Consider the following 24219-nt stretch of genomic DNA (forward strand, 5'->3'; position numbering starts at 1 on the left):
GCTTGTCGCCAAACGCGTGAACATTGCACGCTGTGCGTCTGTATTTTTTTTTAGAACGAAAGACAATGGTCAACGCGATATTCAGTGGTCGAGAAAATGATTTTCAGACGTTTTAGCGGATATTGAGAGGCAGTATGAAGAAATAGAAGATGGTTCTTAATTCGTTCTGGCTTGGTGCACGTTATTGAATGTGTACACAGTGCAGAAAAGCTGAAGGGGTTGGATAATATCTTCATCTCCGGTTTTTCTTTATACTTCTCTTAATACGATCGAATACAGAGGAAAATTGTTTCTATTGTAGTGGATATCTATTGATAACATTTGCTTTCAGGAGCAAATAACAGTTTTACTTTCTGGTGGATGAGAACAGTATTAATAACAATATTGTATTTGGAATAATTATGTTCGAAATCACCTAATGAGACCAGAATTTGTTTACTTTCAAAAAGAAAATCGAAACCAAGTTAACTTATTAATTAATTGATATTCGAACACCGCAAAATCTTTTAATCCATTCCATTAAAATTTCAACGAACAACAAGACAAATTTTATCCAGCCAATCCGTGTTAAACAGTACATTTCAAGTGAATTAACGTGGCGAATGTCTTTCCAAGGGGTTGAGTAACAGCAGTAACCTTTTAAAATGAATTCTGCTCGCAGAAAATCGAGAGAACAGCCGAATAATCGACGCTGATTACGTGTGCGTGAAGTCTCTGCACAGCTTCCTTCTGTACGGCCTGAAGTTTTCCTTTTCGTTCTCTTTGTTGCCTTTGGACGCATCTTCGTGTCCTCCTTGCTCTTTCTGTCCCTCCACACGCAGAAGAGTTCTTCTTTCACCAAAATGGCTTCTCTCCTCGAATACTGTGAGAATAAAGCGAGGCCAGAGCGGATTATCGAATTTAAAGTGTTCTTTGACGCGGCCAGATGCGGACGCGAAATTCAATTTTCACTAATTTCCATAGTTTAAAGCGGGACGAAGGAGTTTCTGGCTGGGAAACGAGCGAGCTGCTCGCGGGAAAAATTCAAAACGAGGGGAAACGCGTCCATTTAGGACGAAAAAGGGCGCGTTTGGCGAATGGCAATTAAAAATTCTCTTCGTTGTCGCCTCTCCCGATTAATATCGCACTCCTTGGCTCTTCGTTCGCAAGGTTGTAGAATGGAACCGCGAAGTACGAGAAACGATAATTGCCACGGCCCTAACGGAAATACAGGGCGAATAAATATAGCGGGGACTACGAGAGCAGGAAATTGATTCTAATTACGCGATCTTCTCGAAATTACTCTGCCTTGGTCCAGAAGCTGTTGTAAGTTTATTCAATGCCCAGGAACCAGACGCGAAAGTGGCTCTGCATTAGGGAAGACCATTAATTGCTCGTTACCACGTTCCCTGTCGCGGTGTTTTTCAACAGCCACCGCTTTTAACGCTCAGTCATCCTCAAATTTGTTCTCTATCGACAAATATAAATATTTCGCTTGGAGATAAACACGGGAACTAGAAAACTGTGCCGTATAAAATACGAGTAAACGTGCCTCGTATTTTTAACGAATTTATAATACCTGTTAAACGAAGTACACTTTCTGTATTTCGAAATACCACAGTGGAAACAAAAATAGCAGTTTATTTTTGCAATCTGTCTTATCGATCGATGGCAGAGACATTTTTCTGGCTAAAAGTGGCGTTCACAATGAAAGTGTCACCAGCGACAGGGATATCGTGTTAACGTCGACCACGTGGACAGCTACCGCGAGTTTCTAAATTATTCAACCCCCAACGCGACGGACATTCGCTAAAATTCAGCTGATAAGTGACACAGTCACGATTAAAATAGCTGACAGCAAAGTATCGCGCCTTAAAACGGCTCAGTGGAGGTCTTTTACGTACACGTGTGAATTCTCCATCGCAGGATGGGCTGAACAATGAGACGACGGGTGTGGAAATCAAGGTGGCGGACATCCAGAACAGCCCACCGGAATTTCTGGACTCACTGACGGGCGTGGTGCGTGAAGATGATCCTATTGGGACCTTGGTTATGACCGTCAAAGCCAGAGATGGTGACAGAGGGATGCCAAGGAAGATGATCTACGAATTGGTCACCAGTGAGTCGACGCTATGTTTCACTTTCTTTCTCTTTAGACCTGGTGTTGCTTCTAAGACACTTACTGTTGCTTTTACACGATTTTGTTCTACTACGAGTCGTATGATTCTTCCAATTACTTTTTTTAGGTGGTTTTTAAAGGTTTGGAACGTATCACAATCGAGAAATCACAATAGAAATTTAATCATACAGAGCAATATCTCTTAAACAGTTTCCACTTGTGACTCTTCTTCATAGTCAAGATTGTTTATTTATAATTCGTGATCTCAGATTTAAATAAATAGTTTTAAGAGTTGTTTCAAGCAATAAAAGAAGGAAATCACTTTTCTCAAATTTACTTATCTAAATTAAAATTCCACGACCCGAACATTTCACTTTACAACCCCCATTTCGCGTCTCGTAATTTAAGGAACGCTGTTAGAGAGCGTTCACCAGATCGTGCAACAATTAACAACAGAAATACATTTACATTTTACGATTTAGAACGACAGAATGAGATAATGAGAGGGAACAAGGCTTTTTATATTTAATTGTTTTTATCTCTTCTCGCAGATCCGTTCGATTACTTCCTGTTGGACGACGAAACTGGCGAGCTGAGAACAGCGAAGCCCTTGAACAGAGAGGCGTTAAAGGATTCGACTGGTGTGCTGACGTTGAAAGTAAGGGCGCGTGAATTAATCGACGGGATACCAGGAAACGACAATCTGACGGTTTCGACGGCTGAGGCGACGGTTACGATCAAGGACGTGAACGATGAACCACCCACTTTTAATCGTCGCGAGTACAACATCGAGATCCCGGAGAACGTGCCAAACGGCACTCCTTTGCCGCATTTAGACATGACTGTCAAGGATCCAGACGTCGTGAGCATCATTGTTTCGTTGTTTTAATACAAGTGTTTCACGACACTCAACTCTCTCACTACACGATTTTTGTGTTAATACGTAACAAAACATTGAATGCGTTAAAGTGGGGTAAATTGAAGAGAAATCTTCTAAATTCTGAAATTCTAAATTTCTAATATTCTAGTATTCTAAAATTTTAAATTCTAAAATTCTAAGTTCTAAAATTCTAAGTTCTAAAATTCTAAGTTCTAAAATTCTAAATTCTAAAATTCTAAATTCTAAAATTCTAAATTCTAAAATTCTAAATTTCTAAAATTCTAAATTCTGAAAATCCATGAACCATCTTATCTACGAACTTAATAACTAACTTTGTATTACAAATCTATTTTTTCACAAGATCCATCATTTGCTAAAATTCATAGAACACCACCAAAATAAAACATAACATACCCACAATTTCATTCGAACGCGTATAGACGTAATTCCCAAACTTAATAAAACTACGTCGTTGTAGGGCCTGAACTCGGTATTTTCCCTGCGTCTAGAAGACATTACGGACGGTGCATTTACCATCGAGCCGACCATGGCCACAGGAAGCACGTCCGTGAACATTCGCGTCGCAAATGGCTCGCTCGATTACGAGAATCCGAACCAGCGTAAATTCATCATCCTGGTAAACCAATCTCCCATACAATCATAAAATATATTACTTCTATTCAAGCGTATACGAAATTAAAATAACGCCATCTTAATTCCTTTCTAGGTCGTCGCAGAAGAGGTCCACACAGAATCGAAGCTTTTATCCACCGCAACTGTAACTGTCTCCATCACAGATGCGAACGATAATTCACCTACTTTCAGTAATCCCACGTACACAGCCATGGTGCTGGAAACTGCACCCCCAGGCACGTCTGTTATAACAATTACCGCGAAAGATCGCGACAGTGGAAGGTGAGAAAGACCCACAAGCCTCTCCTTCTTCTCTTTTTTTTCGTTTAAATTAATTCTATGCATGGAAAGTTTGATAAATAATTTGTGTGATAGGTTTGGTACAGCAGGGATAGCTTATCAATTGCTTGGACAAGGTGCACAGCACTTTTCAGTCGATCGAAAAACGGGTGTCATCACTGTGGCTCTTTGTCCGACTCCTGGAACGTCGCCCTGTTTGGATTACGAGGAGCAAACGGAATACTTCCTCACATACAAGGCACGTTGTTTCGATGGATTTCGAAAAATTGTTTGAGGAAAATAAATTTAAAATAGTAGTCAAGTACTATTTGAGTTGTTCGCCTCTGAAGACGAGGCGTTTTTCAAAAATAACATTTACAAATTGCTGAATGCTGGCAAAAGGTTTATAAGTAATCGATAGGAATTGTATTGTAGGATAATTTTTAGATACTTTCCGTTTAACCCACTTAGATCATACTTTACAATTTTTACAATAGTAAAAGACCACAATTTCTGCAGACTTTACATTACAAGTTTACTTTACACAATTTCGTTTCAGGATAAAACTTTGAATTGGCATGATCAGAAAGGATCTACATGGCAAAGAACGCGTTAACAAATACCAAAGCGATATCTCATATAAAAACAATAAAACGCTAAACAAAAGGATATTTCTAATAATTAATTCTCGTCTCTATTAGGCGACTGACAACGATGGACAGGGTCAAACAACCAGTGTCTCTTTGCGCATCAGCTTGTCAGACGCCAACGACAGCCCACCTCGATTTTTGCAAGACAAGTATCGCGCGGTGATAGACGAAGGGGCTGAGAAGTTCGAGCCAGATTTGAAGGTGCAGGCACGAGATAAAGACAAGACGTCGAAGATCACGTACTCGATAGTGGGTGGCGATGAACTGGGACTGTTCGCGATAGACCAGGACACTGGCGAAATTACGATAAAGAATAAAGGCCCGGTAGACTTGACGAACTCCACTCACGATTGGATCGCGCTCGTCGTGCAAGCGAGCGACGGGATCTTCGTCGACTCTGCCACTGTGAACATCACCATTCGCGATGTTAACAACAACGTGCCAGTCTTCCCACACGATCTCTACACAGCGAGTATACCAGAAATATCGCCAATTGGTACGTTCGTTTTGATGAACAGTGTTCATTTGTTAAGAACAACGCATCGTCGTATGAAAACGAGAATTCTCGTTTTTGGGTGTCGACGTGTTGTATATGTACATTTGTAACTACAAGCGTCCTGTAATTGTCTGCACGTTTATTTTTAGGAACGATCGTGCAAGAAGTGACAGCAACCGACGCAGACACTGGGATCAACGCAGAACTCGTTTACAGGATACAAAAGGGGGCATTCGATGACTTCACTATCAATGAAACGACTGGCACCGTCACTGTGTTCAGGAAGCTGGATTATGACAATAAAAATACGTATCACATAGAAGTTATAGCGCTAGATAAAGGTAAATTGTCACTCATCAATGTGTTATTTTTGTGACAAGAGATGGAGCGTTTGGAAAATTAAATAAATATCTAGATGCTATCGTTTCTCTTGCAGTTGTGATTAGAAATATTAATTCAGATAAAAGTGTAATATTTTACTATAAATAATGATTACTACGAGCTTGTTATTGTCAGGAACGCCCAGTTTAACCGGAACAACGACGCTGATGATAAACGTTGAGAATAGCAACGACAAGGCGCCCTATTTCACACCAGAGACTCAAAGAGCTGAAGTTACGGAGGACACGCCCATTGGGACTGTTTTTACAACACTGAAAGCTACAGACCCAGACAGCGTTAATTTAGAAGCGTTGAACTTCGCCATTTCTGAGCCGATCACAGCGATCGATAGGAACGGTCAACGAGTCAACAATAGTAAATCGTTCAAAGTACGATGCAATGCTTTCTTTTAAAATAATAGAAATTTTATTGCTGTAGTGTAGAATGTGTGTATTAATTGGCGTGTTTTGCAGGACTTCTTTGCTGTCGACCGTGCTACAGGTCAGGTTTCCGTTGTCAGACCATTGGATCGTGATATCGCAGCGACAGTAAGCATCACTGTCGTTGTCAGCGACACGACAGCACCCACGTTGCAACAAGGAAGAGGTATTACATTGTAACAAATATATTTAATATATCTGAAGCTTTATTTTTATTTAGAAATGTAGTGCGCAGGATATTCGCATTTCTGAGACTCATAATCAATACAGCTGACTTGTCGTCGCTTTTTGAGACGAAAGAGGCGATAGTTTCTAGCATATGTATTCAGTTTTGTTTGTATTAAGCCATAGTTTAGTGTTTCCATTTACTGTTGTTGCCTTCAATCTTAATGAACAGCCTTTAAGATCGATAGATCCTTGCGAAAGTTTTCTAATTCTCTTCTGAATAACTTTGAATGGGAATGCGTCCTTCTGTTTCTGATTAGGTACATTGGTGGTCACGATCATTGACGTGAATCACATGGCGCCAGAATTCTTTAAACCGTGGACTAGAGAGAATCCCCAGTATTTAATAGAAATGCAAGAAGAGCAACCAACTGGAGCTGTCGTGGGGGCGTTCACAGCTGTAGACGCGGACAGCAACATAGCTGGATACGCGATTGTTCCTCCAAGCCCTTATTTCAATATAGACAATGTAACAGGTTCGTTGTATATTTTCTATTACATTTAAAAATGAAACCTTGATGTATCATTCAACTTTATAGAAAAATTAATATAATTCTTTGGTTCATCTTCAGCTCAAAATGTTTGAAACTCTCCAGTATTCGCATACATCAGTCACTCAACTTTTCAGGGATTGTACGAACCAGTCAAGTAATTGATTACGAAGAGACGAAGCAATTGGAGTTCACAGTAGTTGCCTACGACTCTGGTGTGCCTCAATTGTCCGCGACAGCCAAGGTAATCGTCACTGTGATAAACGTGAACGACCAAGACCCAAAATTCGAGAAAGAACTGTACAACGCGTCTGTAAAAGAGCATTCGCCACCTGGTACACGCGTCACTGTCGTCAAAGCGACGGATGGGGACGAAGGCCCGTTTGGAGAGGTCAGTTACAGCCTTATCGGTGACCACGCTGCTGATTTTAACATTGGTAAGCCACCAGTTCTAATTCAACGTGAACTAAGACCACGTTTCGCAACAATTTATTCGTACAAATTGCAGGCCACGAGACTGGAGAGATTACTGTTGGCGCAGCAACGGTGCTCGACAGAGAAATGACGCCAAAAATCACCATAACGGTTATGGCAAGCGATGGTGCCCATATAAATTCGCGTCGAAGCACCACAGTGCCAGTGGTCGTGAAACTCATCGACGTGAACGATAATCGACCAATATTCACGCAGCACAGTTACAGAGCGTCAGTTGCTGAGAATTTGGCGGTGAATCCACCTGCACCAATTTTACAGGTACTCAAATCTCGTTGCAGTGTCGAGACGTATGTAAAAGTGATTAATAAACGACTGATTGCACGATGTACTCCGTTCTCTAAGGTCAGAGCTGTAGATCACGACGAGGGGGTCAACGGTGAAGTTTGGTATACGATAATTCATGGAAATGAAAACGAGTCGTTCGCTTTGAATCGTGAAACGGGCATTTTATATCCAGGCGCAGCACTCCTTGGCAGAGCTGGCTCTTACAGAATTGAAATTGAAGCGAGAGACGGTGCTGGCAGCGGTCCACACACGGACAAATGTTACGTCGATATTCGAGTAACGTCGGTCAATCAACACAAGCCTCAATTCGTTCTACCAGAATTAACGAACGCCACTGTGGAAGTGCCTGAAGTACGTACGCGACGTACAAATTGTCGATCAACTTGAACGACAATTTATCTATTGTGGCCGTGTTATTGATGATTGAATGTAATCTTTTAGAACACAGGTGTGTCCAATTATCTGATACTGACGGTGAAAGCAATCGACAGAGATCCTGGTGAAAACGGACGAGTAAGCTACCATTTGAAAGTTGGAAACAGAAACACCCAAGAGACAGAAGAATTTTCGATAGATCAGGATACAGGGGAGCTAAGATCGAAGATTATACTTGATCGTGAGGCGAAAAGTAAATTCGAGGTAAATTCTGTGTACAGTACAGCGATTTTTAACCTGCAGGGAGCGTTAAAGGGGCCAAGCGAGCGTATCGAAAAGAAGAAATAGCACTTTGCTTTTGAAAATTAATTTTAAAAAATATTTTTAATAATTATTAGTGACTCTTTTGGGCCCTCCTTTGCAGAGCAAAGTTTTCAAAGGAAGGTTTAACGTTAGAAGTAGAGGTAAAATTAGGTCGCAAATACTGAGAGATTGAGAGACACCAGGCATAGTGTCCAAAAATCTAAAGAAAGAAATAGAAAGATAGTTACTTTTTATTTTATTTCAGCTCGTACTCGTAGCCGCTGATCACGGTACACCCACTGCATACGAAACGTTACGATTACTTACTGTACAGTTGGTTGATACCAACGACAACGCGCCACAATTCTACGACGAGTACCATTTCCATATATCAGAGAACCGTCCAAAAGATTACTTTGTGGGGAAAGTGATCGCGGAGGACAAGGATGAAGGCAGACACGCGAAAGTTTATTACTACATAGAAGCTGGTAAATAACACTGCATACATAAAATTAAACAAGCAATTTAAAAACCTTCAGAAATGGTACATAACCACGAATACTTTCTAGGAAACGAGAATTATGCTTTCTACATGGACAAGTCTGATGGCAGCATATACGCGAATAAATCATTCGATCGTGAAACTCGAGACAAATACGTCCTCTCGATACTAGCTTCCAACGATCCTGATATTTACATAAATCCTGTGGACGCAGGACATCCTCTGACTCGCAGCACAGACCACGGACACGTGAACGTTACCATAACAATTCTAGACGAGAACGACAATCCGCCAATATTCGAGCGCAACGATTACTATGCTGGGGTCAATTCGATGGCAAACGTGAACGATTTCGTAACGAAGGTGACAGCGTCTGATTTGGATGTTGGAGACAATGGCACGCTTCATTATTACGTAGCCAGTGCGAATCTTTACAAGTACGGGTCAGAAAAACCCAGTGGCTCTATTGTTCCAAGTCCTTTTAATGTAACGCAAGATGGTAAACTGGTTACAAGCGGATACATGGCTGAGTATAATCAAGACAGGTTCATCGTTGAAGTTATAGCGAAGGAAACAGCTATACCAGAAAGATACGCCATGACTAGGGTTCATGTAAGCTATTTCATGTCTGAATCTCCACGTTTCTATGTTTCAAAATTATGTATAAATTTAAGTAGGTATTTTAATTGCTTTGTTTTTATATCGTTGAAAGGTTTGGGTATTCGAGGCCTCGCAATTGATAAGAGTGATCTTGTCGAGATCCCCTGAAGAGGTGAATCGTGAACGCGACGAGATCGTGTCAGAATTGTCGAATGCGACTCAGAGTAGGGTCGTTGTCGATGACATCAGGTACCACGTGGATGGATCTGGTCATATTCGTAGAAAATGGTAAAAAGGAAATATTTTGCACGATTTTTAAATTAATACTGTGTTAAGAACATAACATTAGTATGTAATGTGCAGGTGTGATATGTATTTGCACGTAGTGGAACCAAAAACGCAAACTATTGCGCCCATTCCACAGGTACTTAAGGTGATCGATGCAAAGTACGATTTCTTGAAAGACTATTATGCTGGATTTGCTATCGAGAACGTAGTGGTACGTATCGTCTTCGTTTAAAATTCCACAAATCTTTCAAAGACATCTGCATTTGACTCTTGACATAATTCTTTAGCCTGCTTACGCTGGGGTACAAGAAGAACCATTCGACCCTGCATTGGCAGCCTTGATAGCTCTATCTGTAGTTCTATCAGTTGGTGCGGTTACTGTAACAGTAGTTTGCTGTTGCCTGCGTCATTGGTAACTGTTAAAAGACTATACTCGATTCATTTTAATGTAAGAACCGATTTTAGAACCTTCTCTGTGATATTCTAGGGTGATCACTGTGCCAAATGATATACGAAAGAAGGACGGCCTAATAAAGAAACAAATCATCGATGAATTGAACACCACAGAGAACCCTTTGTGGATCGAGCAGTGAGTAATGGAAAAAAGTATTTTCGCAAGCTCATAAATCAACGCTCGTGTCGTAATTATTTCAGAAAACTGAAACTGTACGAGGAACAAGAATTAACGATGCAAGTATTCAGCGAACCTGAGGGTGGCTTAGGTACAGAAAGGCGAGGAAGTGGCGTAAGCGTTGGTATGGGTGATACATCACAAGATAATACTTATGCGACCATCCAACGTCCGCTACCCACGAACAGGCACCGTCCAACGACGCCAGATTATACAACGCTTCCAGGAAACCATAATGTATGAAGAAACTTAATTGAAATGATCATAAACGATTATAATAGAATGATAGTAAACCTTTGCATTCGAATATCCTCTCTGAGAGGACATTGCGAGTCTAACATATCACTCGAATGCCTCTTTTGAGGAGAGATTTCATTGCATTGCTACTTTTTTGAGAAACATAAGTTTCTCTGAAGTTTTCTATAGAGATGGAAATTTTGTATCGATGGACAGACGTTAGCAAATTCGAGTGCAAGGGATTAAAAGGCAATTGCGTTAATATTGTGAAACACTTTATTGCAGTTTTACGAATCAGCGATGGGTTTCCAAGGATCAACATTCCAGCCATCCTCAAATGTGATGCCCCAGCTGACGATCGACCTCGACGGGCAGCCCCAGTTTGTTTCAGCGCTAGTGTAAAGGCGAGATTTTATACCAGTCCCTCTTCTCCATCGATAACGTTAACGTTTTATCACCACCCATACGTTGTACCTTTCTAACTACGGCTCCAACTGTTGCACGCGCCTTCCCCTGAAAATTGATTGAAAACTCGCATGCACACACCTTTTCGACAATAATCGGATAGACATCGTTGGGTTTGTCTGCGAGTGGACGCGTGTACAAGAAGAGCTCGAGAAGTAATCCTGAATTACGCAAAAAGAAGAAGAAGAAGAAGAAGTAGAAGAAGAAGAAGAAACAAGAAACGAATCTCTACTCTGACCCGTGCATCTTCCGCAGCTTTGGTTCGAGAACGATTTTTCTTAGCAAAAACAGCCCCGCAGGATAAAGCGTAACGACGAATGAACAGTCAATATTACTGGAATAAATATATTTCCCCCGTAGCTGGTGTGTGCATGTATATATGTGTGCGTTGCCAACCTGTGGTCTCGTCTGATTAACCGTTAGTTTCACTGTTAGGAGAATCAAAATTGCTAGATAAATAGACACTGTGAAATAGCTTGTAACGACCAAAGCTTGGCACGACAGATATATGTATATAAAATGAATGTGTAGAACTCCGTCCAGCGCAGTTTTCTGATTAATTCCTCACTAGTTTAGTATTTATATAAATTATGTACACGTTCACAGCGTAAAAAAACGAGAAGAAGATACGTACTTATAGGCGTCATCGATCCCCTCTACATGAACAAATGAGATCACTGCCATATCGTGACATGCAAGGGAACTGTTTTCGAGGTGAAACGAGAGAACGAGAGAGAGAGAACGAGAATAGAGAGAACGAGAATAGAGAGAAAGAGAGAGAGAGAAAGCTCATAAATATTAAAGAATAATTGTAATAATAAAAAGAAACAGAAATTCTATCGAGAAGTCTCAGCACAACGTCATAAGTTCATGTACGATCGTCTCTGATTTCCAATGCTATTGTTATATTTATTTAAGCTTAGGATTAAACGACTGATTTCTATCCGATTAATCTGTGATTTGATTGCGCCCGCGTACGTTATTTAACTTGCATTCTCAGATTTTCGTAAGACTCAATGGCGATGGGCGGATATAGTCATATCATAGCTAGTTAAATGGAAGCGTTCGCATCAAATTTCGACGTTCGCATCGCAAGGACGTGATCGTTTCGCGTCGTCTCAGGCGAGCATCAGCTTTTTACAACATAAATACCGTCCTGACGAGGAGGCAGACGCGCATTGACCCGCGAAATTTCTTGCGAACGGCTCTCGTCGTACAGTAATATCGTATACTCGAGAAACAATAACTTAATTACGATCATGTTATGTCTATAAACATTTACTGTAAAACTAATATCAGTATCAAGGATATTACTAGATGGTTATGAATATTCCAGTTAGTAAAGGTATCTGTTTATTGATTATAAATTTATTGTAACATATTTTATGTAAGCCATCGATTAAGGAAGGAAAGAAGAAGTATTCGTAATGTCAACATTCATCGCATCTCTCACATCATGTGGAAAATAAATATTCAAGTCTGTGTAGATTCAACTCTTCTCGACGTCCATCGATTTCACTTTATCCGAGTTGTTCGCCACAGTTTCGTGGCTGGGCTTGTCGTCCTTTGGTTTCGACGCATAATTGAAAGTCTGGATCACAGAATTAGGTTCCTCTGTCCATAACTTGTACCCTTTCCTCGTTGGATACCTCTTAACGCTCAGACAAGTCAAACAAGTCCATTTCACTGCTTTCACTGGCTTAGAAACCAATCGTACTCTTGCTGTCTCACCAGGTATAAGCGGAGACTGGCAGCACTTACAAATTGTCCTTTTAACGTCAGATTCTCTGGAAAGAAAAAAAAGAGATTACGCTATATTTAAAATTCTTTCGTAGAAAATAACTTGTGTAAAAATTTCTGAAACTCACATTCTTAAGACTGATTTCTTCGCACAACCAACCATTGTGTTGCCATAATACGATGCTGCTATCCTGTTTTTCAACGCCATCAGATAACTTGCCTGTAGAAATAGTTTCTTTTTCAGTAGTTCCTTTTAAACTACTTAAAAATGGTAAAACATAAATCGTTAGCAAAAACATTGTTACCTGATATAAGTAGTTCATCCTCTCGAAGATGTCTTTGCCTTGGCATAATTTTGTGTTCGTGTCTATAAAGCGATTATAACATATTATGTTTAAGAAATTAGCAGAAAATATGGCAATTCATCTTGTATTAATTATACTAAAGTTTATACTGACCCATAATTCAGATGTGAGTTAGAATCCTCCGGTTCTCAAGAAATTTTCTTTCAGTAATGAAAGGCTAGATACTTTGTATATATTTTGTTAATAGTATAGGTTATACTGCATGGTTTTACAGTTACTAATTATCCAATCAAAGACAGCCTTCTGATTTTTAGTAGAACTATTTCAATATTGTTTCATAATATCATGAATTGTCACACCAGCTTTTCTTCAAATTTTATACCATGCATATATCACACTTTTCTGACCTTCCAGATTTAAGATGGTCGTCCACATCTGCTTGATGAGTTCTCTGAAGTATTTACTACAAACTTTGCTCATAAATTAGCTCCACGTCATTCATAGTTCAGAATAATTTCAAATTATACGAGAAGACGCACAATACTTTTAGCAAAGTTTATAATATTAGATTAATATTAAAACAAGCTTTATTTTAATAATAGAAGGCACTAAATTTTTCACTGAAGTATCTACTACAAACTTTGCCCATAAATTAGCTCCATGTCATTCATAATTCAGAATAATTTCAAATTATACGAGAAGACACACAATACTTTTAGCAAAGTTTATAATATTAGATTAATATTAAAACAAGCTTTATTTTAATAATAGAAGGCACTAAACTTTTTTCTTATCTCATGATATCCGATGCTATTATTTACACATACTTTACAATACAAAATATTCGCTAGAGACTCTACTTTCTTAATATATTATAAAAATGAGTGGAATAAATCGGTTCCTGTGGACGTTCTCCTGGTGTACAAACATAATCCTTATTCGCGATGAAGCTACCATCAGATATCGATGTTAAATTATTGATCGCAGGGGTAGAGAACTTGTTGCCAGCTGGCGTTCGGCTGAAGCAAGGAGTGCACTCGACTGGCAGGCTTTCTGTCCTCTCCGGTGAACTCTCGCTAAAGCTTCCGCTCTTATTATTACTCGTATTCTTCCTGTACAATTTAAAACGATCATTAACGATACAAATTGCACAGTTATGGACAGAATATTAGAATTAAAGTACAGACTTCTCTGTGGTATCGTTTTTACTGAACCGGCAATCGTATTCAGCTAAAACAGTCTCCAAATCATCGCACATTTCTTTTAAACCTTCGTATTCTTTTCTAGTTTCTTGCAGAAATTGTCCCATCGGTACTATGTGCTCCGAATTAATTTCTGATAGAATTCCATCCATTCCATTCTGATATTCGAAGACCATGAAACATTGTAAACTTATGAATTAAAGTAAACATATATTATCATCGTTTATTAGAAATAATTATGTATAATTGAATTATTGTAAAATAGCGTGATTTGAACCTGAGTATCTTTTATGGTTTTCCATACAGCCTCGACGTAGGAATTCGTTTCCGCAGTGCACTCCTCGAAACGACCAATTAGAACGTGCTGGAGGTTCCAGGTGGTGATTAATTTCGCGATGCCATCGTCGAGCTCTCGAACTCGAACCCTTAACTTCTCAAAATAATTCGAGGACATCGCGTGCGATTATTTTTCATAGCCTGCGTTCATTTCATCGTTTTGAATTGTCGTCCGACCGTTTTTAAAAGGACGATGCACAATTTGGCCAACGTGACGCGTGGAACAACCTGAGAAATAATTTTAGTTATTTTAATAATTAAGAGAGAATAAACGTGCGATGATTTGGCGAGTGAAAAGATTGTAGCGTTGGTGTTTAATGCTTGCAATTTTAAGGAGTAATATTTATTACTTCTGGCGGATTGGAATCTGTGAGAATTCGTATGGAGTTGGTGCCACTTCAGGTAATTATTCCACTGTTTTCAGTGTGAATTTATATTGTTGATAAAATTATATATAACAATTTTAATAGAAGGTACTTTAGTTGGTTTGTATTCTTGTCATATTGTTTGAAATTGTATTCTGTATTGGAATTATTCGAATTATTTAAATTAAATTTGATTTTGGGACACGTGGCGCCATCTCTGCGAAAAGTGCTGAAACTGGTCGCACATCGTTATCGACAATGAAGTGGACTACTCAAGAACTGGTGGCGCCATCTATCGCAGAAAAGCGGAAACTATTCGTCAATTAGTTTCAGCGCTTCTCACAGAGATGGCGCCACCAGTTCTAGAGATAGAATAATTTTGTAAAAATATTATAACTACTTGTATTTCTTAAAAATTAAGTTTTATTGTAATTTATATATGCTTCATTAGTTTTATTGTAATTTACTGTATAACTTACTAGTTTTAGAGAAATTTCATGTATATTTAATTAGTTTGAATAAATTAATTATTTAAAAGGAATAAAACCTGTCTTATCATTTACCATTACTTCTGCCCTCTGTCCACTCCTTTTCCTCGTCATTAACAGTAATTAAAATAAGATAGTCAGCAATAAAAGCCGTAAAATTAAACATTCGATATTTGAATTTCCCGCCCTTTCTTCGGATACCTCTTCACATGTTATGTTCTCCTGATACAAAGTCGGATTTTCAAAATTTTATTCGAAAAATCAGAAAAGTATCAGGAGAACATGACGTCATAGGAGGTATGCTTGCCACTTCTAAGAAAATGACGTCACTTCCAGGAATCGCTGAAATTCCTGGAATTCTCGATGACGTCATTTCCAGGAAGTGGCATATTACGAATACCTCCTCACACGTTATGTTCTCCTGATACAAAGTCGAAATTTCAGGTTCTTGATCGAAAAATCAGCAAAGTATCAGGAGAACATGACGTCATAGGAGGTATCGGCAATTCCAGGAATTCTCGATGACGTCATTTCCAAGAAGTGGCACTATTCGGATACCTCCTATGACGTCATGTTCTCCTGATACATTGCCGATTTTTCGACTAGAATCTTGAAAATCCACAAAGTATCAGGAGAACATGACGTAATAGGAGGTATGCGCGCCACTTCCAGGAAAATGACGTCACTTCCAAGAATCGCCAGAATTCCTGGAATTTTCGATGACGTCATTTCCAGGAAGTGGCACTATTCGGATACCTCCTCATATGTTATGTTCTCCTGATACAAAGTCGATTTTTCGACTAAAATCTTGAGAATCCAAGTTTGATGACGTCACAGGGGTTCTTGGTAATTCCAGGAATTCTTGATGACGTCATTTCCAAGAAGTGGCACTATTCGGATACCTCCTATGACGTCATGTTCTCCTGATACATTGCCGATTTTTCGATTAAAATCTTGAAAATCCACAAAGTATCAGGAGAACATGACGTCATAGGAGGTATGCGCGCCACTTCCAGGAAAATGACGTCATTTCCAAGAATCGCCAGAATTCCTGGAATTTTCGATGACGTCATTTCCAAGAAGTGGCACTATTCGGATACCTCCTCACATGTTATGTTCTCCTGTTACAAAGCCGATTTTTCAAGATTTTGGTCGAAAAATCGACAAAGTATCAGGAGAACATGACGTCATAGGAGGTATCCGAATAGTGCCACTTCTTGGAAATGACGTCATCGAGAATTCCTGGAATTTCGGCGATTCTTGGAAGTGACGTCATTTTCCTGGAAGTGGCGCGCATACCTCCTCAATACTTATGTTCTCCTGTTACAAAGTCGATTTTTGGAAATTTTAGTCGAAAAATCGACAATGTATCAGGAGAACATGACGTCATAGGAGGTATCCGAATAGTGCCACTTCTTGGAAATGACGTCATCAGATATTCCTGGAATTACCAAGAACCCCTGTGACGTCATCAAACTTGGATTCTCAAGATTTTAGTCGAAAAATCGACTTTGTATCAGGAGAACATAACATATGAGGAGGTATCCGAATAGTGCCACTTCCTGGAAATGACGTCATCGAAAATTCCAGGAATTCTGGCGATTCTTGGAAGTGACGTCATTTTCCTGGAAGTGGCGCGCATACCTCCTATTACGTCATGTTCTCCTGATACTTTGTGGATTTTCAAGATTCTAGTCGAAAAATCGGCAATGTATCAGGAGAACATGACGTCATAGGAGGTATCCGAATAGTGCCACTTCTTGGAAATGACGTCATCAGATATTCCTGGAATTACCAAGAACCCCTGTGACGTCATCAAACTTGGATTCTCAAGATTTTAGTCGAAAAATCGACTTTGTATCAGGAGAACATAACATATGAGGAGGTATCCGAATAGTGCCACTTCCTGGAAATGACGTCATCGAAAATTCCAGGAATTCTGGCGATTCTTGGAAGTGACGTCATTTTCCTGGAAGTGGCGCGCATACCTCCTATTACGTCATGTTCTCCTGATACTTTGTGGATTTTCAAGATTCTAGTCGAAAAATCGGCAATGTATCAGGAGAACATGACGTCATAGGAGGTATCCGAATAGTGCCACTTCTTGGAAATGACGTCATCAGATATTCCTGGAATTACCAAGAACCCCTGTGACGTCATCAAACTTGGATTCTCAAGATTTTAGTCGAAAAATCGACTTTGTATCAGGAGAACATAACATATGAGGAGGTATCCGAATAGTGCCACTTCCTGGAAATGACGTCATCGAAAATTCCAGGAATTCTGGCGATTCTTGGAAGTGACGTCATTTTCCTGGAAGTGGCGCGCATACCTCCTATTACGTCATGTTCTCCTGATACTTTGTGGATTTTCAAGATTCTAGTCGAAAAATCGGCAATGTATCAGGAGAACATGACGTCATAGGAGGTATCCGAATAGTGCCACTTCTTGGAAATGACGTCATCATTAATTCCAGGAATTACCAAGAACCCCTGTGACGTCATCAAAGTTGGATTTTCAAGATTTTAGTCGAAAAATCGACTTTGTAACAGGAGAACATAACATATGAGGAGGTATCCGAATAGTGCCACTTCCTGGAAATGACGTCATCGAAAATTCCTGGAATTTCGGCGATTCTTGGAAATGACGTCATTTTCCTGGAAGTGGCGCGAATACCTCCTATGACGTCATGTTCTCCTGATACTTTGTGGATTTTCAAGATTTTAGTCGAAAAATCGGCAATGTATCAGGAGAACATGACGTCATAGGAGGTATCCGAATTGTGCCACTTCTTGGAAATGACGTCATCAAGAATTCCTGGAATTACCAAGAGCCCCTGTGACGTCATCAAAGTCGGATTTTCAAGATTTTGGTCGAAAAATCGACAATGTATCAGGAGAACATAACATATGAGGAGGTATCCGAATAAAGGGCGGTTAATTTAAGTTCAGGTTATTCTTTTACGAGTGTTATCTCGTTTAAGGATTGGAATGGGTCTTTATAGGATTGCAGAGATGGTTATTAAATGAATAAACAATCGATTAATAATATATAAACGTTTATTGATACTTAGGAACAAATTATATTGTACAGAGGTAGTCTTACAAGCTAATTATTCGTATTATCTTATATAAACGCCATGTACAATACATCTTATATAGTTAAAACTTAAAACTATAGTTAAAACTATAAAATAACAAAGAAGTTTATGAAACTATGAAATTAAAAATGATAGAACGAAAAACTTAGGATAATTAATAAAATGTATGTGAGATGAGCTTTAAATTATTCCTGGAGATCTTCCTTCTATCCTCTTCCAGCTGCAAATCTGATGACAATTGCTCCAGGAAGATACATAAATACGTTCTAGCTGCAATAATCTTGCTGGTTGTAAAAATTAATATATCTTCACCATGTTTCTTTCGAAATCCATCTTCCTTACAAACTCTCTGTTCGAGCACGCAAGATGAAGGCACCAGAAACCTGTACAAATAAATACACACATTAACAACAAAGTACAATTCACATTATCGAAGTGAATACTACATAGGAACCGAAAAAACCTAACAAAGTTACCAATATATGTGAAGAAACTAGGAAAAGGTCAGCATCTGCGAAGATTCTTTACAAAATCTTAAATGAAACATATATAAGAATACGAATAATTAATTAAATTAATTTTACTTTCGTTTTAATACCATTTTACCTTATGTACTGTTTACTTTATCTCTCGACTAGATGTTAAACGTGTGAGTGCACTGTGATAAATTTATTAAATATTATAGGACTTTATGTTTATTAAATATTTACTTAAATATAAACTTTTAAGTTTATTAAATACTCTATACTACTCTGTACTATTACATAACTTATAAAAAGTTTAATAATTACTTATTCCTTAATACGCGTCCATCGTCCTCCATTTTGGTACCCACTGACAAGCGTCGATTTGAGGGAATCGAATAAAATGCATTCGAAAGTTTGCAGGCAATCGAATTAAATGCATTCGAAAAAATGCAGGCAATCGAATAGAAATGCAGTCGAATAAAATGCATTCGAAAAAATGCAGGCAATCGAATAGAAATGCAGTCGAATAAAACGCTCGACCGTCTCTTCCATTGTGGAACGTTTTTATTGGCTCAGTTTCTGTTTTATACAAAACATCTAACAAACACAGATGCTTTCCGCTGATATTCCCCTCAGCCCAATTAATCGTGTCTCTCTCGTATCGGTTGCTCCGTTTGAGAAAACTTCGCCTGACGAAAGCGGCTAATCTATATCGACTTCGCGGTTTTTCTAGCCTTGCTGTACCCGAAGGGGCGCCTCTAAAGTTACAATTTACGTGTTAGTGGTTTCTCTGTTATTTAATTGTTTTGTTTTTTTTTTCTTTTTATTTCTGCTGCTGCAACAGTGCCTCGACGCGTCTAAAAGTCAGAACGCCTAGCTAGTTTAAGTCGTGGGGGTAGTCTGGGGTGGTGGTTCGTTTAAAAAATACTGGGTGAACGTAAGAAAAGTGCCTCTCAGTTGTACGACTGCGCTACTTCAGCGAACGGGGGACGTCGGCTAGGCCATTCGAAACGAAATCTCGCTATCGCGTTGCCTATATACAAAAAACGGCCCCTAAATGCGCATCCTCGCTTGTTAATCGCTAATTAAACCGCCTCTTTTCAGTCAGCATCGGCTCTCGTCGCTCCAGCGGGCAAAACGAAACTTCTTCCTCAACTTTGATGGCGGCTCGTTGAACGAAAACTGCGTTTCACAGACTCGAATAGTCGCTGGCTACTTGCAAACTGCGTGCATCGGTACGTTTGTATGTGGGGGATCTTGCGTAATTGAACTATTCGACAAAAGTTCGTTAGTAACAATGTTGGTAACATTAATTAACAACTGATCAGCAACAACAACGGAGTCGTTCGTGTTTCATTCGCTTCTCTTGGATCGTGTTTGATGATTCGCGTACAGTATGGCACGAATTTTTCTGGAGCTTATAGTCTACGATGCTGAGGTATCGCATAATCTACCAAAAAACCATGATCTTCAAGAATGGTACTCTACATCTGTGGTTCCCAACTATTTCACAAGTATTTCGTGGATTTAATTGCAGATCAAGAGTGTACGACAATTGAAATCATAAAATTTCCACGAATACGACGTTGAATTATTTGAAAAGTCAAGGGAAAAGCAAAAATGAATCTTGCGTTAAGAAATAGAATCCTCTGTATAAACTACTAAAAGAGATCCAACTGTTTGTACCTAAGAATTTGAAAGAAAAACAAGTGCAGACTTTGCGTTGTCATTTTTTGTAACTATGAGAAGTGATTTTGAGTTATGACTGGCTAATATTAAAGCTTGTACATTTCATATTAACTTAAGTAAGCGTTTTGTTAAAGAAGATCGCTCATAAAAGTGTTTTGCTAAAGAAAATCGCTTACGAAAATATTCTGCTAAAGAAAATCCCTTACGAAAATATTCTGCCAAAGAAAATCGCTTATGAAAGTATTCTGCAAAAAAAAAAAATGGCTCACAAAAATGTTCTGCCAAAGAAAATCGCTCACAAAAGTGTCTCACTAAAGAAAATTGCTTGCACAAGTGTTCTGCCAAAGAAAATCGCTCACACAAATATTCTGCCAAAAAAAATTACTCACAAAAATATTCTACTAAAGAAAATCGTTCAAAAACTTATTCCACACCCTCACAGAACATTGGGAACCACATCTCTACGCTGTGTTCTAAAAGACCTCATCTAGGATTCTCAAATTAACTTTGTGCGCCGTTTCTTCGTTCACATTCGCAATTCTATCCGCCATCGCGTTCTCCAAACGCGACAGTCATCTAACTCCCTTCTTCCTTTTCTCTCCGTTCTCTTTTCTTCTCTAAACATTTTCTACCATTTTTATAAACCTCCGTGAGAACACACCGATCGGTGCGCATGTTTCACGTGCGCAAATGATACTCACTCGAAAACCAGCCAGTCGAAACTGAAATCAAATAGAAATCGAGCGTCTCAACCATTTACCTTATCATTCTTCAGCCAACGCATACGAATTAAAATTGTTAATTAAAATCGGGAGCGTCGTCCCTTCAGTTGAGCAAGTTTTCGTCCAACATTAAAGATCTCGACCTCGCCTGACATCAAATCCATACGTAACGCCAATATAAGGGATGAAACGAGAGAGAGAGAGAGAGAGAGAGAGAGAGAGAGAGAGAGATAGACAAAGAGAGAGGAGATCGTTTGAAAAGAAGAAACGTATAAAAACGAATATAAAAGAACAATCTCTCTCTCGTACGCATACACACACGCAGACACACGCAGGCATCGTATCAAGGATAAATCGCATCCCCCGTCTGTTCCTTCGACCTTCTTCTACGTTTCTACCACATCCTCGTGTGCGTTGTTCTTTTTTTCCATCGATAATTCGCGCGAGAACTCAAATAAATAACCGATCGACCCGTGGGACGTTGCACCCTCTCCCTTCTCGTCCCTTGGATCCATCGTTTGACCTCGAGGATCCCGCACGACCATCCCTTCGCGACCATTCGTTCCGTAGCGAGTATCACTAGCGCAGACGAACGTTTCTACGTAGCGTGTGAAACGAAAGTGAAACGTTTAAGCGGCTAATGATTAAGTCTGCGTAATTCCATGGCCGCGATGTCGTCCACGGATATAAGCTTTTCTATGGGGATACAAGAGAGCTCGCCACCGACGCAGGACTGCGGCTGTTGCCACCTGGCCTCCCTTTCAGCCTCCTTCGCTTTCATCTCCGCTTCCCTTGCTCTGCGCTCTTTCAGCTTCAACGAGAAGATCGCGACGGACCTCGCCCTCTTCATCAGGCTCTGCTTCACCCTCGTCTTCTTCGCTTCACGCTCTTCTTTAGAAGGTTTCTCCTCTTCCTGGCTGGATATCGTCTTGCTCGAGTCTGAGAGACCGCCCGTGTCCTTCTCTTTTTCTGCGTAATAGGACTGCTGCTTGTGATCCTGGATCTCGCGTTGATGGTGCAGGTACTGTTGCTTCTCAGCTTTCTCACGTTCTCGCTCTCTTTCCGGTGAGAAACGGAACTTCTGGGTCCTGTGGGCTACTGTCCATGGTGGAGCTGATCTGTTGGAGGAAGTATTAATTGGTAATTGAGCATTTGTGGAGGAATTCAGTTGTTCTGGAGAAGAAACAATTTCTACGGCTGCTAATATGTAACCCTTTGCACTTGGATCTCCTCTTTAAGAGCACATAGCAAGCACAGTACTCAGATATTCCCTCATCAGAATTGATTAGCGATTACATTGACTCCAAAGTTCAAAGGATTAACTTTACTATTGCTCATTCACACTTTATACTAATTAACATTCTTTACTTCCATCGAAACCATATCACGCGTACCTAAGAAGATCGCTATCCGACGAGGAAGCAAGATCCTTCGAAGCAATGCAATCGGTGGACCTATGAAGAGTCAGCTCGTCACCGCTTCCAACAGTGCCAGCCCCACTGATCTCAGAATCGCTGGACTTCCTGCCTCCAGCTTCAAGACCCAGTCTTCGAACCCAGTCGACGCCTCCATGAGGCCCAATCGTCAAGTGATGACTGTACTGATCAGTCCCACCAGACGCTTCTGACTCCGTCTGAAGCCATTCTCTCGAACGTCTTCCTGTTCCATGCAGCAAACAAAGAGTATCTATTTTTTATTACTGACATCGTCAAGTCTTGCACAAAGTTTGAGAGAAGAGAAAGAAATGGTGGAACCTCTTTCACCGCCAGGAATGGAGCATCTTGGTGAATTGTGGATGTCACGAGCACTGCCAACGATGTTCTCGGTTAGCAAAGGACTGCCTAGCTCGCTGCTGCCTGCACTGCCAGGTGTCTGAACTGCTGGTGGTGTCTCAGAGATCCTTGGCACGGAAGAGGCGCTAGGTGTCGCTGGACTGCTGGGCGTCTGGGTGGTCGACGCCAGGGTGGGGGTGTCGGGGATACTCGAAGGCGTCGCGTCGCCAGTACGATCAGTAAGCAGTTGTTGCTCTTCGCTCTCACCGTCTGCTGGACTCACCACGAATCTCCCTGAGTTCGAGCGAAATTAATTGATGGTAGGAGGGAGGACGAGATTGAGGGCGTGTGCTTGCCAAGGTATGGGGAGGCAGACTGTTCCCAAGAATTGTTTGGCAATTTTTCTTTCGCCTCGAGTTCCTTGGGATTCCTTTTTGGTTTCAGGAGAATTTAATTGTGAGTCTACGTTATTGGAATGCTTCAGGTTCTGATGGTGAAGATCGCAAGGTTTTGAGATGTTGGAGGAGGTTTTGTTAAGGTAGAGGAAGGTAGAGAGCTTGCAAGAATTGTTTGGCCATTTTTCAGATTCGAGTTCCTTGGAATTCCTTTGATTTGAAGAGAGTTTACTTGTGAGCCTATGTTTCTGGAATGCTTGGCTATTCTTAAAGTTCTGATGGTGGAGTTTAGAAGAGTTTGAGATATTGCAGGCTTTCTTATTTTTTAAATTCTTAGAGCTAGAATATTTGAATCTTTATGTTCTACTACTAGAATTCTTAGAAGAAGATCGCTAGAGTCCCTCAATCTGTACAATTTCAACAATATCTTAATCTACTACAGTTTCTTAAGTTTCTAAACTTCCTTGAGCTTCCAGAATACTTCAAGTTCCTTAACTTCTTAGAAACCTCAGGCTTCCTTAAATTCCTAGCATATTCCACGACATTAAAGCAGTCAGACGCCAAGACTTCTCTTAATCTATAAAATTCCAACAATGTCTCAACTACCATAGTTCCTCAAGTTCCCAAAGTTCTCCAAGAGTCCAGAATTTTCAAAACCCCTCCAATTTTCTCACACAATTCTCAATAAAGCCTTCAGAATTCCACAGAACTCTTTGATTTCTTCCAGAAATCACCAACTTGCCAATACCTCTCGACGTTGCAAGGATGCTACAAGCTGAGAAACGTTCTGCAACCGGAAAAGTAGCAGAGAATAAGGATGCATGCGAGGATGGAACGTCAGATTTTAATAGGCTGGTTAGATTCGACGTTGACTCGTTTTAGAA

The 24219-nt window shown here is 40.0% G+C and overlaps 4 protein-coding genes across 9 annotated transcripts in view; 1 reads left to right on the forward strand and 3 right to left on the reverse strand.

Moving 5' to 3' along the window:
- Positions 1–10920, forward strand: part of Cad87a (cadherin 87A) — a 193906-nt gene extending 182986 nt beyond the window's left edge. The window contains exons 7-28 of the mRNA XM_076907955.1: positions 1906–2098; positions 2650–2960; positions 3457–3615; positions 3706–3893; positions 3987–4149; positions 4592–5036; positions 5186–5377; positions 5553–5806; positions 5891–6023; positions 6343–6558; positions 6711–7010; positions 7082–7326; positions 7411–7704; positions 7795–7992; positions 8297–8519; positions 8601–9145; positions 9246–9421; positions 9497–9632; positions 9709–9833; positions 9909–10010; positions 10076–10289; positions 10575–10920. Coding sequence (XP_076764070.1) covers positions 1906–2098; positions 2650–2960; positions 3457–3615; positions 3706–3893; positions 3987–4149; positions 4592–5036; positions 5186–5377; positions 5553–5806; positions 5891–6023; positions 6343–6558; positions 6711–7010; positions 7082–7326; positions 7411–7704; positions 7795–7992; positions 8297–8519; positions 8601–9145; positions 9246–9421; positions 9497–9632; positions 9709–9833; positions 9909–10010; positions 10076–10289; positions 10575–10691 — 4929 coding nt within the window. The 3' untranslated portion in view covers positions 10692–10920. The remainder of the gene's footprint in view (positions 1–1905; positions 2099–2649; positions 2961–3456; positions 3616–3705; positions 3894–3986; positions 4150–4591; positions 5037–5185; positions 5378–5552; positions 5807–5890; positions 6024–6342; positions 6559–6710; positions 7011–7081; positions 7327–7410; positions 7705–7794; positions 7993–8296; positions 8520–8600; positions 9146–9245; positions 9422–9496; positions 9633–9708; positions 9834–9908; positions 10011–10075; positions 10290–10574) is intronic.
- A 1151-nt stretch (positions 10921–12071) lies between these two features.
- On the reverse strand, positions 12072–12956 carry Rpp21 (ribonuclease P protein subunit Rpp21). The gene is made up of 4 exons (XM_076907731.1): positions 12953–12956; positions 12800–12861; positions 12623–12714; positions 12072–12541 (listed from the first exon to the last, which is right to left on the reverse strand). Exons 1-4 carry the CDS (start codon positions 12954–12956, stop codon positions 12244–12246), a joined length of 456 nt encoding a protein of 151 aa, XP_076763846.1. The 3' UTR covers positions 12072–12243.
- Positions 12957–13591: 635 nt separating this feature from the next.
- On the reverse strand, positions 13592–14455 carry LOC143431178 (uncharacterized). The gene is made up of 3 exons (XM_076907733.1): positions 14279–14455; positions 13987–14159; positions 13592–13911 (listed from the first exon to the last, which is right to left on the reverse strand). The coding sequence occupies exons 1-3, from the start codon at positions 14453–14455 to the stop codon at positions 13656–13658; spliced, it is 606 nt and encodes a 201-aa protein (XP_076763848.1). The 3' UTR covers positions 13592–13655.
- A 7275-nt stretch (positions 14456–21730) lies between these two features.
- The window catches only part of Wwk (anoctamin 8 white walker), a 29124-nt gene continuing 26635 nt past the window's right edge, over positions 21731–24219 (reverse strand). For 4 of the 6 annotated variants that reach the window (XM_076907917.1, XM_076907916.1, XM_076907912.1 and 1 more), the window contains 3 exons: positions 22923–23234; positions 22563–22827; positions 21731–22286 (listed from right to left, as the gene is read on the reverse strand). In XM_076907917.1, the coding sequence (XP_076764032.1) occupies positions 21806–22286; positions 22563–22827; positions 22923–23234 (1058 nt within the window). In that variant the 3' untranslated portion in view covers positions 21731–21805. The remainder of the gene's footprint in view (positions 22287–22562; positions 22828–22922; positions 23235–24219) is intronic. The other 2 variants (XM_076907915.1, XM_076907913.1) reach the window with 2 other exon arrangements.

The sequence above is a fragment of the Xylocopa sonorina genome, chromosome 17 (genome assembly GCF_050948175.1).
Source record: "Xylocopa sonorina isolate GNS202 chromosome 17, iyXylSono1_principal, whole genome shotgun sequence".
Classification (NCBI taxonomy): domain Eukaryota; kingdom Metazoa; phylum Arthropoda; class Insecta; order Hymenoptera; family Apidae; genus Xylocopa; species Xylocopa sonorina.

Coding starts and splice junctions, on each gene's coding strand:
- Rpp21 (XM_076907731.1), bottom strand. Junction 12,715..12,799: donor GGATGAACTACTTATATCAG/GTAACAATGTTT, acceptor CTATTTCTACAG/GCAAGTTATCTGATGGCGTT. Junction 12,542..12,622: donor AAGAAATCAGTCTTAAGAAT/GTGAGTTTCAGA, acceptor TTTTCTTTCCAG/AGAATCTGACGTTAAAAGGA.
- LOC143431178 (XM_076907733.1), bottom strand. CDS start 14,455: ATGTCCTCGAATTATTTTGAGAAGTTAAGGGTTCGAGTTCGAGAGCTC. Junction 14,160..14,278: donor AAACCATAAAAGATACTCAG/GTTCAAATCACG, acceptor TTCGAATATCAG/AATGGAATGGATGGAATTCT. Junction 13,912..13,986: donor AAAAACGATACCACAGAGAA/GTCTGTACTTTA, acceptor TAAATTGTACAG/GAAGAATACGAGTAATAATA.